The sequence below is a fragment of the Theropithecus gelada genome, chromosome 9 (genome assembly GCF_003255815.1).
Source record: "Theropithecus gelada isolate Dixy chromosome 9, Tgel_1.0, whole genome shotgun sequence".
Taxonomy (NCBI): domain Eukaryota; kingdom Metazoa; phylum Chordata; class Mammalia; order Primates; family Cercopithecidae; genus Theropithecus; species Theropithecus gelada.
The window spans coordinates 123,525,462-123,541,145 of record NC_037677.1 but is presented as its reverse complement, the minus strand read 5'-3'; the positions used below and the strand labels follow the sequence as shown (position 1 = coordinate 123,541,145).

The following is a 15,684-nucleotide window of genomic DNA, read 5'->3' as shown; positions in this document are numbered from 1 at the left end:
CAAAGCACCAGCTTAGGAAGCCCAGCCAGTAGGTCCTACAGGCCACGCAGAATTGGGGTCCCTCCGGGAACACGAGAGGATGGCCCTGTGCCAGCCTGCTATGCACGTCCTGCCATGTCATCACCTCACACCTGCCAGGGCAGATGGTCAGACCCATTGCACAAAGGAGGAACCCTAAGCTCGGAGAAGTTATTTATTCCAAAAGCCTGGGCTGTGTCAGAACTCTCCAATGGCAGAGCCATGCTCCTTCTAGAATGCCACATGCAAACCGTCACACGAAGTGGCTTGTCCGGTCAACCCTTCTACGCATTATTCTCAGCAAACAGTATGCAGCTGGTTCTGAATCAGAGTGAGTTTCCATTATGAAGGTGCAACTTACCACAACAAGGCAATGGAGAGATGAAGCCCATGGAAACCTAAGGCACCTATGAGGACAGTGGGGAGCCCCCCACCCAACCTGAAATCATGTGTAGAACTCTGTGTGTGTGTGTGTATGTGTGTGTGTGTGTGTGTCTGTGTTGGGAGGTCTGTGTGCCTGTATGTGTGTATTGTATATGTGCATTTTTCTAGCGATATGGTCCAAGACCTTCATCACATTCTCAAATAGCTCTCCAAACCCCTCCACCCGGGTTAAAAATAAATTTCAAAGGCAAGAATGCCTAAGCAATGAATGAAAAAGACACAAAACACTTTTCCTTATTAAATCCACCCACCTTAAAACCAAACATTCAACACTGTGATATCATTTTGCATCATATAGGTTTTCTGAAGGAAGCACTAGGAAGATATATGCAGGGTGCTGGGCTTTGGAGAAATTATGGAGGAGGCTGGAGATCCTTGGGCAAAAAAAAACCGTCTTATTAAGGACTGTATTTCCTATCAAAGTAGTAAATTGTATTTGGAAACACTTCCTTCCTTAACTACATTTTTCCATGATACAATGTACTTTGCTAGCTTCCTGCAGCCAAATTAAGCAGGTGGTCTCTGAACGTAAGTTTAAATTATGATACTCGAATAGAAAATCAAATCAAAGCTCCAAAAGTCTGCTTTTTTAAGCAGGTGGTCTTGAAGTGGGTTTTACTGCAATAATAGCTAATATCTCAGGCTTTCCGGAAAAAAAAAAAACCTTCTCCTACGGCATTTCTAATCCAAACCCTACATCTTGCTCATAACGTTGCTTTAAGACATTTTTCACACTTCAAAACATAAATTACCAGAAAATTATGTGATAATTCTGATTTTACAGAAAGGTTCTTTGATTTACCCGGACTCCTTTCTGCTGAGTGGCTGGAAGCAAGCCCTTTCTCTTTTCTGACTTCCACATTCCAGTGTGCAAAATGAGGGGGTTGAATTAAACCAGAAGTTTTCCAAATCTGCTGTCCAGCACAACCCCACTCTATTTTTAAAAACGGAGACTTCCGGCCGGGCGCAGTGGCTCACGCCTGTAATCCCGGTACTTTGGGATGCTGAGGCGGGCGGATCACCTGAGGTCGGGAGTTTGAGACCAGCCTGACCAACATGGAGAAACTCCATCTCTACCAAAAATACAAAATTAGTCAGGAGTGGTGGTGCATGCCTGTAATCCCAGCTACTTGGGAGGCTGAAGCAGGAGAATCACTTCAACCTGGGAGGCAGAGGTTGTGGTGAGCCAAGATCACACCACTGCACTCCAGCCTGGGCAACAAGGGCGAAACTCCATCTCAAAAAATAATAATAATAATAAAACAAAACAAAAAAACTTGAGATTTCCAGCCAGCATCCCAGATATCACAAATCAGAGCCTTAAGGGATAGGTTTCGAGATTCTATAATTCAACAGCTATCCAAGTGATTCTGATATAGAAGAGCATTTGGGAACCATGTGGCCAGATACTTTTTAAGGCTTCTTACAGTTCCGCTATTCTATGAAAAACCAAATATTATCAGGTGGAAAAGGTCTTGGCCTCATTCTAGTTACAGGACCCAGCAGAATTAGGATCAGAGCAGCTTGTTTCCTTTCAGCGTCAAAAAACACGTGCTAACACTAGAAGGTACAGCTGGAGGCAGGGGTGAGCACTAAAGGCACTCATGCAGAGCTGGGGGGATGCCTGCTGTGGATGGGAACAGCTCTTGCTCTGGCAAGAGACATAATTGCACAAAGCAACTATTTGTTGTTTACTGCAGTGAAATTTAACTGGGCTGTATTTCTGTTTGTGAAATCTGGCAAGCCTACACAGGTGACAAACTTTCCAGTGATCTAATGTCCACTCCGACTCTCAGAACTTTGGATTCCACGGAAAGAAACCTGTTGCTTGTCACTACACAAGGCCCCGCCAGATCTGGACTCAACATCAAAAACTATGATCAGAAAGTAAAAGTTCCTTGCTACGGGAGTAATGATACGGTTCCCTCCAGAACGGTGAAAACGACAGGCTCCCTGGCTTCTTGGCTCTATCCCTTGAATAATGACAAGGTTTCAAGAATGGCTCACAAAATTCCCCTGTTCAGAATCCAGTGGAAAATACCTCATCCTTTTCAAAATGAAAAACATGCCATTATTTTGAGAGTAGAAATTTTGTTTTATGATAAAATGTGATCTCGGTCTCTTGAAGGCTTATAGTGATGTTATTACATTGGATAATTTAAGCGTGAAATCATCTTTCAAATAAACAAACCTGTTTCCATAATCAATCTTGGCTGTGACCTTCTTCTTCAGTTCTTTGAGCTCATCCTGCGGCAGAGTTCCAGAAAGAATTTGTGATCGCCATTCAATAAGGTCATAGATCATGTGCCGCACACTTCGAAACATCTCCCTGTTATCTTGCTATACGGGGGGAAAAACCCAATCATAAAGATTTTGTTATAAAACAGCATTGTGAAGATGGTAGAGAATGGATATCTCTTCAAATACACATGAGGTATAAGCACTAGATCATGAGATTTAGTTAATGTTGAATTAAAAGGTGCTTTCAGCATACACTGAAACATATTATTTGGATTTGGTTTTCCATGAGACATTAAAATATTAAAAGAATAAAAAGTAATGCATAATCCCCAAGATTTCGTCCAACATTCTACGTGCCACTGAAGCAAAAAAGTGATCCCAACACGGGCTAGACCTTGAACGTCAACACCTGCTCGTGAGCTTCCTGCATCTGGATCAGAGACGGGCAACTCTTAAAGCTCCTCCAGAATTAGTCTGAGCCTAAAGATCTAAATCCTACAACCTGCATATGGTCTTCAGAACACCCTGCACCCTGGACCCTTCTCAGCACACTGAGAACCTGAACTCCTCGGCCTTGCTCTCAGCTGAACTATAGGGAAGAAGAAGCATTCCACTCTGGGCTGGCTGCTGCACACTGTGGTGTGTACAACCCACAAGAGACACTTCTGCAAGAGGCCAAATCTCAATCTACAAGCTCTTGGTGCTTCTGTGACAAAAGGAAAATGCAAATACGATGCAAAACTCACACTTCTTACCACTTTCTAAGAATTTTGATGGGACTGACGGTTCAAAGAAAAGCAACAGTTTGCAGCTTGCAATTACAAGTGTACAACGATCAAGGAGATTAGAGATTATCTGAAGGAAAATAACTCAGTGGTTCTTTCCATGAAAAGAAATCTAGGTGGAACCTAATGTGATAAAATTCTAAGCATTGCTGGCCTTGGGAGCTCAGGCCTATAACCCTAGCACTTTGGGAAGCAGAGGCGGGAGGATTGCTGGAGCCCAGGAGTTGGAAACCAGCCTGGGCAACATAAGGAGACCTCATCTCTTCAAAAATTAAAAAATTAGCTGAGCATGGTGGCTCACAGGTGTAGTCCCAGCTACCCAGTAGGCTGAGGTGGGAGCATCGCTTGAGCCCAGGAGGTTCAGGCTGCAGGGAGCTGTGATCGTGCCACTCTAGTCTAGCCTGAGCGACAGAGCAAGACCCTGTCTCAAAAAATAAATAAATAAAAAAGATATCTAAACGTCATGGTCCCTTTAAAACATTAACTGTGTTCACTGCCACTTTTTTTAAAAGCTCCCCTTCTACATAACTGAACCACATACCTCACACTGGTATTTAACCTTGTTTCTAGGAGTTTCTAATATCCACACTGCCTTCTCTTGTCCACTGCTCTAAGGCTGTATCAACTATCTAAAATCCTTAATAGTTTGCTAATATCTACGACCACAGAGCAGAGCCAAAAACTCTTATGATTTTTTTTTTTTTTTGAGAAGGGGTCTCACTCTGTTACCCAGGCTGGAGTGCAATGGTGCGATCTTGGCTCATTGCAACCTCCACTTTCCAGGTTCAAACAATTCTCCTACCTCTCCTTCCCGAGTAGCTGGGACTACAGGTGTACTCCATCACACCCAGTTAATTTTTGTATTTTTAGTAGAGATGGGGTTTTGCCATGTTGGCCAGGCTGGTCTCAAAGTCCTGACCTCAGGTGAGCCATTCGCCTCAGCCTCCCAAAGTGCTGGGATTACAGGCATGAGCCACTGCACCCAACCCATAGAAAAATATTATAACCATTTTTTGGCTTGGCTTTCTTTGCACAAATCCAACCATGTAAGTCTATCAGAGGCAAATTCAAGTTTTGTAAAAGGAAACGAAAGTGCTCATTGAGAATACCTACTCTAGGGTGATAGACTGAAGGAGGTCCACTGACTATTAGCATCAACTCCTGTTTATTTTGTTGCCGTATTTTTGTTTAAAAATTGCTAAGTTGAAGATGAAACATTGACTACAGAATTGCTCAGATTTACACAAAACATTCATGGCTAACTTTACGCTTTTAGGTTTTTGACTACGTTTGATGACAATTACTGCAACTGCTTATTACTGTGCATTTACAGGAAACCACTGTATAATCAAAAACAACAAGCCTGCCCAACAAGCAGCTGCAGGACTTTAGGAAGTTTTCTATGTTCTCAAGAAATTAACGTACCGACTTCCTTCCACAGCCCTGGCTTGGTGATAATAACATTAGCATATGGGAAATCAACACTCTGAATAGAAATACAAGCTTAACAAAAGGTAATCTTCTGCAAATATGAATTTATGTGCAAAGAAATGCCCTGAGGGAATATGAAATGGAAGATGTCAGAGCTTCAACCTCTCTGCATTAATAAGACTTCTTCTGTGATCAGGAGAACTGGACAATTGCACACGAAGCTGGAATGTAAAATATTTCCCTATCCCTGTCACAAACACGGGTAAATCTAGAAGACTCTGCTGTTTTTCTTAAATGATAAGAGGTATTACCCACTGTCAGACAATGGCAAAAATAAATAAATAAATAAATAGTAATTACCCTCTACTGGATCCTTAAATAAGCACCTATTACTGTTTAAAAGGTGACATCAACACACTGCCCGATCCCGTGTTCCAGGGGCCTAAAAACAACCACATTTCTCCTTCCAATGCAAAGAAAGACACATCCGATAGTCCCTTCCGCTACAGCTCACTGTAATACACCCAAATATATGGCAGGTCGAAGGGCACACAGCCCCCAACAGGGGCTAAACTCTCAGTCATGTCGCTTCCTTTGCCTTTGCTGAGTAAAACTCTGTCTCAGAAGCTCTGCTTTTAAGGTTCGCTGAGAAAGAAAATCATCCCATTGGCAAATCAGGGTCAAAAAAGCTCTCTATTTCTAAGCTTTGAATGAATATCTCATTTTCTCACCACGTAGAGCTGCCTCCAGATGGTGGACCACTCTCGGAGTGTCGTGGTGACTTCCTGGATGAGGGGGAGGTCACCCGGGATGACTGTTTCATGTTGCCTGTGAGGAACAAAGGAAAGAGCAGCTGAGTCCACGGTTTCACTGCCTGCTGTGAGTTGTACCTGTAAATTTCACCACTAGGCCATAGTGCTCAGTATTAAGCAAATGGGAAGAAAATCTACAAATAAGACTGCATTCACACATATAAATACATACGTCTCTACGAATGACAAGTTATATTTGTACAGAGCTTGGGAAGGTTCATACGTTACCCTGCACGTAAGCCATCCACCTCATACGTCAAGGTAACATGAAGGAGGCAAATGATATTCCATTAAAAGTCTACAGAACGTCAAGGTCTGGCAAAAGGAAAGTATATTCATAATATGTGTACCCATCTATCTTAAAGATGCCATAAATTTAGCTGGTCCATGTGGCATTAAAATGCAGGTTTGGGTTAAGATGATTTTTACGTTTTCCATCATGCATAAAACTCATTACATGATAATACATGAAGCAGTTATCCTTGGCGAAATATGAGAGGTTACAGCTTCCAAATGTCCATGGTTACTCTATCTGATGCCAACTTGGATCAAACTCTGTATCCTCTTTCTTACCCTTTTTCTTCCACCCCAAAAAGTTAACCTTTGACTCATTCTTTTTTTTGAGACGGTGTCTTGCTCTGTCACACAGGCTGGAGTGCAGTGGTGCAATCTTAGCTCACTGCAATCTCTGCCTCCTGGGTTCAAGCAATTCTCCTGCCTCAGCCTCCCAAGTAGCAAGGATTATAGGTGCCCGCCACCACGCCCGGCTAATTTTTGTATTTTTAGTAGAGACGAGGTTTCACCACATTGGCCAGGCTGGTCTTGAAACGCCTGACTTCAGGTGATACACCCACCTCAGCCTCCCAAAGTGCTGGGATTACAGGCATGAGCTACCACGCCCAGCCCCTTGACTTATTCTTAACTCACTACCTATTTATGTGCTGGTTTTCATCAAATTAACTGTTGCTTCCTGGGCATGTGCTCTGGGTCAGGCACTATGCTAAGTAAGACTCAGACTACCGGGGGTTGGGGGGAAGAGAGTGAATTTGTGGCTGGTGTAGTTAGGCTAGCCGGTCCCACAGGTTGCCTGTGTGTCCTGAACAGGCAAGAATGTGGCCAGCATGGAATCCTGAGGAACGCTACAATAGGTTCCACCTACATCCCTTGATGTGCACAGAGTCCAGATCTGTGGAAGGAACCCTGACTTTGGCTCACGATTGGGGATCAGGCCTGCAATGACTTATTGATAGCAGAGAGGAGGATCCCAATGCAAGAGACAACGGGGACCCCAAAAGAACGGTGGTCTCGTGGATAGTTCCAGAACCAGACATCGGAGGGAAGGGTGCAGGTAAGACCATCCCCTAGAAAACTGTCATGAAGAATGACCCTTTAGGCTGGGCGTGGTGGCTCATGCCTGTAATCCCACCACTGTGGAAGGCCGAGGTGGGTGGATCAGGAGTTAGAGACCAGCCTGGCCAACATGGTGAAACCCCATCTCTACTAAAAATAAATAAAAACAAAAAATTCGCCAGGCATGGTGGGGCGCGCCTGTAGTCCCAGCTACTCAGGAGGCTGAGGCAGGAGAATCACTTAAACCTGGGAGGCGGAAGTTGCAGTGACTCAAGATTGTACCATTGCACTCCAGCCTGCCAAGGAGGTGCCCACGTTTCCCAGTAAGGATGCTGATGGAAACGTGGTCCATTACAGGCTAAGGTGTCATCCCTACAAAGTCCGCAGGGAGAAATTTCCTTCCGCTCACTGTGAGGATCTGCAACAACAACTGGGCTGTTTGCATCTTGTGGATCCTGGGTGGAGTCCACTGGGGGCTCCTCACACTGGCTATGAGAAGCTTGGAGCTCAGTGACCTCCCTTCCACCATGTGAACAGGGCCTCAGTGCATGTACCACGTCCTGCTGTCGGTTCTGGTTCCGCCTTAGGTTCCTCCCTTCTGATAGGCCCAGTGGGTCCCTGGGATTAACGCACCAGCTGGCACTAACGCATTTGATCTGGCTTTATGGTCTTATCTTTGTTACCACCTTGTCACCCGCCAGGGTTCAAGAATATATAACCCCAACAATGCCTGCCTCATAGGGCTGCTGGTAAGACTGAAGGAAAGAGCATCAAGGCAGAGCATCTTTAAGAATGAATGGGGCTCGGCACAGTGGCTCATGCCTGTAATCATAACACTTCGGGAGGCTGAGGCAGGTAGATCACCTGAGGTCAGGAGTTCGAGGCCAGCCTGGCCAACATGGTGAAACCCCATCTCTACCAAAAACACAAAACTTAGCCAGGCATGGTGGTGTGCGCCTGTAATCCCAGCTACCTGGGAGGGTGAAACAGGAGAATCGCTTGAACCCAAGAGGCAGAGGTTGCAGTGAGCCAAGATCATGCTACTGCACTCCAGCCTTGGCAACAGAGCAAGACTTCATCTCAAAAACAAAAACAAAAACAAAAAAAAACGAAACCAAAAAAAGAATGAATGCGACATAGGGCAGTGGGGAGATGCTGGGTCGAAGGGATACCAACTTTCTGTTAGATAGGAGGAATAAGTTCAACAGGCCTATCCTACGCAATGGTGACTACAGTCAATAGCAATGTATTGTACACTTGAAATTGCTGAGAGTAGATTTTAAGTGTTCTCACTACAAATAAATGATAAGTATGTAAGGTAATGCACACATAATTAGTTTGATTTAGCCATCCCACAATGTATACATACTTCAAAACATTATGTTGTATACCATAAATACATACAATTTTTATTTGTCAAATCTAAAAATAATAATTTTTTGGGTGGGCACGGTGGCTCACATCTGTAATCCCAGCACTTTGGGAGGCCAAGGCGGGTGAATCACTTAAGGTCAGGAGTTCAAGACCAGCCTGGCCAACATGGTGAAACTCCGTCTCTACTGAAAAAAAAAAAAACAACACACACACAAAAATTAGCTGGGCGTGGTGGTGAATGCCTGTAGTCCCAGCTACCGGGGAGGTTAAGGCAGGAGAATCACTTGAACCTGGGAGGCGGATGTTGCAGTGAGCCAAGATCTCGCCACTGCACTTCAACTTGGGTGACAGAGCAAGACTCCATCTCAAAAAACAAAAATATACAACACAAAATAAAAATAGTAATAATAATTTTTTTGGAGAAGAGAACGAATAGGACATAGCAGATGCTCACCCAACAGTGGGGATGACTCTTCATTAGTTACTTGGCTGCCTAACTGAATGAGGGGTCAAGAGACAAGTCGGGGCTGGAGGTCCCGATGTGAGCATCACCCATAGAGACAGATCAGCTGAAGAGGGGAACACAACAGAGGCCATGCCAATCAAGGAGGGGCAACAAAGAAACAGGAGAAGGCTAGGACAGCACCCTCAGAGTAGCAGACAGGGGACAGAGGAGATGGTGACATGCCTGAGCAGTAGGTCAGCATAACAAGAAGACGATGAGAGCATCGGAGTTAAAAGGAGCTTTCAGTGAAACGGGGATCAACAGTGTCCAAGGCTGCAGTAGAGCTCTGGAGGCAGAGGATGAGAAGACACTGCGAGGTCTGGACATAAGGAGGCATTGCTAACCATGACAGTACCGGGAAAAGCATGGGGGACAAAATGAGAATGGCTTTGGTTATGGAGGAACAGGTACAGAATCAGTGGTAACAGGAATAGAGTAATCATCTGGGATGTCTGAGAATGAATGAAGTCAGCGTCCAGAGACAAGAGAGACAAAGCAAAAGAGAACCTTCAAGACAGTCAATGCAAGTGAGATACTGTGAGAGAGATCACGAGAGACAGCCTTGCAAGAGAAAGACAGAGCCTCCAAGAAACAGGTCACTCCAGAGAGAGATCATGCAAGAAAGAGGGGCTGACAAGGCAGCCTGCAAGACAGAGAACATATGAGAACGATCATGCAAAAGAGCAGCAAGAGACAGATCCTGAAAGAGAGAGACTCTACAAGAGAGACAGGACAATAAACTTGGAGAGCAAGAAGGCAGGCAGAGGTGGGATGATAGTGTGGTCCACATTGGCACTGGAAAGGGGAAAGGACCAGGAGAAGAAGGGAAGGCGGAAGTCTACAACGACCTGGAAGGAAAGAGGGATGAGATCACCTGTCAAGCCTGAAGCCAGGGTTCTTCAGAGCAGTTGGGCAGCTAGACTTGAGTGGCCGCGGCAAGGGAGACAGATAGAGCCAGGTAAAGACTGTGGGGAACAATCACAGGGAACCCAAAGCAACAGCAGGGAAACTGTTTCTAAACTCTTCATTTCACCATAACTCTATGCATTTGCCCACAGTGGGGCACCTTGGACCAGAAGGCTCAGAAACAGGAACCAAATGTGTCTCTGTCTGCCTGTCTGGTTAGGTGTGACTCTATTTACTGAGACTCAGAATAAGCTGTTGTCCACTTTACTATCATGCTTCATAATTACATTTTACACATATGCTTTTGTATATGTCAAAGTGCTTTTTAAATAATCATAGTCTCCTCTGTATAAGGATTCTAATGCAGATACAAAGTACACTAAATTCACACTTGATTCAGTTACTTCCACAGAGTAGAAGTTTCAACTTTCTTTTTCTTCCCTTTAAAACTTTGCATACAAAACACTTAATCTGTCTAAAAAGTACCATACTGTAGGTCATCATCGTTCATGCCTCTCCATTATTTTCTTCGTTTTAATGATGCATCATGGAACTATGGAACCCGAACGGTCCCTTTCGTATGTTAAAAGTACAGTGCTTGGAAAGGCAATTTTGTAATCAGCCAAAGAGATGTCATTATGCAGTAATCATATGATTAGTAATTTTATAATTTACATATTTAACTGAGTGTGAAGATGCAGCAGAGACAAAAAAAGAAAACATTTTAATGTTCCTTCTTCCAAGTTCACACCTGCTTATTCATTTGCCATTCCTGCCTAATGGGTTCCTGTTCTAGAAATGTCCTTTTAATGATCTTATACATCAGTTTTATGACCTCTAGGACACATACATCACAATTAGACAAAATGTAAACTCATGTATGTCCCAATTTAGCAACTGTTGCTTCACCCTAAACTCCATTTATATCACAGCCTGCAATGTCTTCCCCCCCCCCCAAAAAAAAAGGGACTCAGAGCTGGGGGGCTTTGGAGTCTCTGTCAAATGAAGTCAGTAGGTCACAGAGGAAGCACAGAGCACCAGGGCAAATGCTTTCCAACAGTGACCCCAGGTTCAAGGACAGTAAGTGCAAGCACGGTGCTGACTTCAGACTCTGTAAAGGATCAAAGCCATGTTAAACACAACTCTGAATCACAAGTCCCCTTTCTCTCCCCAAAACTCCTGTCCCCCTGGAGTCAATCACACCCACTGTCTTGACCCTCTGATATTACGCCATCATACAAAAGAGCAGCAAGGCCAAATATAGTCATTGCAATTCTTCATTTAAACATCAAGACCAGACTCACCCTTTTCCTTCAACTATCGCTTCTTTAAGATGAATATATGAAGCAGGAAATATACCCTTTGGAGGAAAAAAAAAAAGTAGCTTTTATTATCAATAGGATTGCTGATTGCAAATCAAACAATAGTACCCAGAAAGGTGGGATGAGCGGTGGCCAGATCGCTCTTAATTTTTTAAGTCTTATGCTAAGCCCCATATGTAACACATCAAAGAAAACACAAAGAATGGAGAAGACGGCAACTCACTCAGCTCATCGTACAGAGTCTGCCGATGTCTTAGAAGCAAACAGACAACACACATGCAAACGAAAAAGTCCACAAAGATACAGGCAATTCGCAGGCTGCTCCATAGGTCACACCTTTTTGACCTCAACACAGGCAGATCAAAGGCCAACTGATGCCTCCAAAGCAATTTTTGGTGATGGTCTCCTCTTTTGAAATGATGAAAGTTGGTTTACACCACCAATTGTCCCTTGTGCACTGACCACGCACCCAGACCCACGAGGACTTTCTCAGAGACCTCCCCAACAGGGGGGCTCTCTGGTAAAATACAGGAAGGCAGGCCGAATTTCACCCGATCTGCACAACACCTGGGGGCACACCCTAGCTTCCGCTGATAAGGTGGCCTGCCTCTCTCAAGTGCAATGCACATGTGAGCTGAGAGAATGAAGCCTGCGGGAGAGTTTTTCAATGGGACATTCAGCCTCAGGCACATTCTATGAAGTGCCAGGAAGAGCTTTATCAAGAGTTTGGGTCCTAGGCCAGGCGGGATGTAATCCCAACACTTTGCAAGGCCGAGGCAGGTGGATCACTTGAGGTCAGGAGTTCAAGACCAGCCTGGCCAACATGGTGAAACCCCGTCTCTACTAAAAATACAAAAATTAGCCGGGTGTGGTGGGGGGGGGGCCTATAATACCAGCTACTCAGGAGGCTGAAGCAGGAGAATCGTTTGGACTCGGGAAGTGGAGGTTGCAGTGAGCAGAGATCTTGCCACTGCATTCCAACCTGGGTGACAGAGCAACACTCTGCCTCAGGAAAAAAAAAAAAAAAAGAAAGAAAAACTTAGGGTCCTGCTTCCTGAGCAGGCAAAATAACTCCCTTACTAGAGTAAAGCAGAGGCAAGCAAAGGAAGGTAAGAAAAGAGGCAATGAGGCTGGGGTCTCGGGCAGTGCAACGCAACCCAGCTACCGCTTCCTCCGTGAAATTTAGTGCATGCAGCAGAAATTAAGTGGCACCCCTGTGGCTTCAAGGCATCTGTTGTGGGAACGGAAGCTTCTGCCTGGGTTTCCCCAGCATCCAGCCCTGAATGATGCAGAAAACAAACTACTACTCAAGCTTGGGAAGGGCAGGGGGCAGGCAGCGGGCTGAATGGGTCTAGCAGGCACCAATGATTCATGTTGCTTCTGCCAATAAGGAAAGTGGCCAAACTCCATAGAAAGAAGAATTATCACAGAGAGGGAAGGCATCAGGCAGAAAGTCAAAGGCTCAGCAACAAACAAGGCCGGGCCAGGCTCAGAGGTGCACACCTGCAATCAGCACTTCGGGAGGCCAAGGTGAGAGGATCACTTGAGCCTAGGAGCCTAGGAGCTCACCATCAGCCAGGGCAAGATGGTGAGACCCTGTCTCTGCCAAAATTTTTTTTACAAATTAGCTAGGCATGGTGGTGTGCACCTGTAGTCCCAGCTACTTGGGAGGCGAGGGAGGAGAATCTCTTGAGCCCAGGAAGTCGAGGTGGTAGTGATCTATGATCATGCCACTGTACTCCAGTCTGAGCCACAAAGTGAGACCCTGCCTCCAAAAAAATAAAACATTAACTTAAAAAAAAAAAAACAGAAATCTGAAGGGACCCAACGCTGGGTTGCTGTGTTCAGGTCCTGGTTATCCGGGACACCTCCAAATCCCAGGTACACGCCTGAGTGTCTTACCATGACAGCAATAGGTGTCCACCCAGATGGGGGAGAAAAACGAAAAACCAATCCTAGTCCTGTCCATGTCCACAGGCGGAGACAGCCCTCAATCTCAGCAAACCCACTGGAGAATCACGACGCCACAGGAAGGATAATGACTGCGTGAGGCTGAACACACGTGCGGGTTTGAAATGCGCAACTTCCGCTGGGCCTGCTCAGCACCACCCCGATCAACTGCACACTTAACTACAGGAAAGTTGTTTACAGACACGTGGTGTGAGGATTCCTGGGGCCCACATCCCTTCTCTGCTACTGCCTGGGAGGCCCCTTACAAATTTACAATCTCTGTAAAGCTTGAATTTCTTCATCTACCAGTGGGGATCTTAGATGGAAAAATAGCTACGCCCTACCCAGCTCTACTGTGTCGATGAGTTATGAATGAGTTATGACGTCTAGGCACCCAGGTGTAGTGCAAAAGTACTGTGGTTTGGGGAGACATCATGGGAATGGAGGAGATCTCAAATTGGGGAAGGTGATAACAAATACCAAACAAGATTCAAAGAAAAAGGAACAGCTTGCCTGGGGCACATCCAGCCCAGGATGCCGCAGCTGTGTCCTATGTAGGAGTGGGATGGGGGAGGGGCGTATTACTCCATGATCTTAATCTCTTATTACTAAAGGTTTCAACTGCAGCTTTCCCAAATTCAGAGTTTCATCTGCAGGAATACACTGTTTTTTTTTTAGGGACAGATCTCACTTATCATGACCAACCGAGGCTGGTCTCAAACTCCTGAGCTCAAGCAATCCTCCCACTTCAGTCTCTCAAGTAGCTGGGTCTACAGGTGCATACCACTGGGCCTGGCTGGAATTCACTCTTGACTGTGGAAGGGAAAATCAATGGGCAAATAGAACTTTCCTTGGAGAAATCTACTCCACCATCCACTGGGTCGAATCTATCTCGTCCCAACTTCATGGCTGTAGGTCACTGGATGTGTAGAGACCTGAAGCCCAGTCTGAGGCTGGCAAGGCCGAGGTGAGAGGTCCTGGTCCCAATTTGCAGATCTGGCTCACTGATTTCCTAACAGTGTCTCTCACATTAGACATGACGGTGCCAGAGGATGGCTGCCATAGGGACCACCCTGGACCCTCCCCAAGTGCTGGTGCAGCGAGAGGAATACCCAGTCTGACCTGCTCAGCAAAGCCTGGGTTAGGGGCTCTGGGGAGGGCAGAGTGGGAAGGCCCTGGCACTCGGGTCACTAGACTTTGGAGGACTTATTACAGGCTCAGGACCACAGTCCAGAGTCCAGCCCAATAAGGAGATGATGAGAGGCAAATTTAGGACACAAAAGTAAAATGAACCATCCATCAAGCATAATTAGATATGAAAATGTATCAGTTAACGTGGACGGCCCAACCACAGCTTAGAATAGAGGTTACTTCAAAATCTTAACATCACAGAATGAAACAGAAGAGCCATAATTAGGTTCTGAGAAGCTAAGAATGTTAAAGCCACAACAGAATTGTGTACGGGAGTGCCCACCACAATGATCCGAGGTATAATTACACGTCTTGGTTTCTGCAATTCAAACAACCACTCATGCAAACTGCTCTAGGAGAGCAGAACTCCTTTTTTCACAGCTCGACTTAGGCCATGTAAAAACAGTTAAATGCAAGAGGGAAACAGTACGCATGAGCTTTGTAAATTTGCTAATCTATTATTAAGGACAACGTAAGATTGACAACTTTGAGAAATAATTTTTTTCCTGAAGTCGCTTTACTCAGATCATTCTCTGACACACCGAGGCCTAAAAAGGACGCAAAATTCAGGAACAGACGACAACAGGCCAACACTATATCACAACCCAGCAATTCATTCACGAAGATGAAGCTACAATTTCTATATACACATATAGTTCAGAAGAAAACAATCCAAGGTCGTTCACATTCCTACCCATATTTTTTTTTAATTCAGAGAAAGAGATACAGAAGTAAAACTCTCAGACACAAATGAGATGGAATTGATTTCCTCTCAAGGTTTGATTTATGAAGAGACATGCACTGTGTTTAAGAAGAAGGACTTACCTTCTTAGACTTTTTTCTTAAGGTATAACCTCGGTACCACCCTAAAGAAACACAAAGTTGAAACAGTTAGTACAAAGAGACGTCTTAGGGTTCTCACAATACATTCATGATGTGTAGAACTCAGTTTGGCAGAACCAGTGAGGTCAGTCTGTCACCAGCATTTTTCAATGAGCCTAAGGCTTTGGAGATATACTATGGGGTTTCCCAGAGAGCATTTCAACAGCACACTCGGAGCCCAGCTGGCAACCTTCACATGTGGGCCTCCACACCTTCCCCTCCATAGTCTCAGGTGGTTCGGAAGCAGCAGTTTGAAGTTCAGATGCACAGTTCCAAGAGCAGGACTTGGCCTTTCAACCACTGGCCCTGAGCAGGCTCCTTATGTATGCATTTTCTTCACTCACCCTCTGCCTGATTTAGACCAAGATCTCTCCAAGGGCACATACCAGCATCTCGCTGCCCCGAAACAGAAAACCCATTGAGAGATAACTTCCTCCCACTTCAAGACAGGACACTTTTTCCTGGAGCAGCCA

General features: G+C 45.1%; 1 protein-coding gene across 2 annotated transcripts in view; it reads right to left on the bottom strand.

Annotated features, from left to right (window-relative positions):
* DOCK1 (dedicator of cytokinesis 1) overlaps window positions 1-15,684 on the bottom strand; it is a 540,207-nt gene that overhangs the window by 458,720 nt on the left and 65,803 nt on the right. For both annotated transcript variants that reach the window (XM_025396230.1, XM_025396231.1), the window contains exons 3-6: window positions 15,155-15,195; window positions 11,171-11,226; window positions 5,651-5,747; window positions 2,654-2,802 (exon numbers count right to left, since the gene is read on the bottom strand). In XM_025396230.1, coding sequence (XP_025252015.1) covers window positions 2,654-2,802; window positions 5,651-5,747; window positions 11,171-11,226; window positions 15,155-15,195 — 343 coding nt within the window. The remainder of the gene's footprint in view (window positions 1-2,653; window positions 2,803-5,650; window positions 5,748-11,170; window positions 11,227-15,154; window positions 15,196-15,684) is intronic.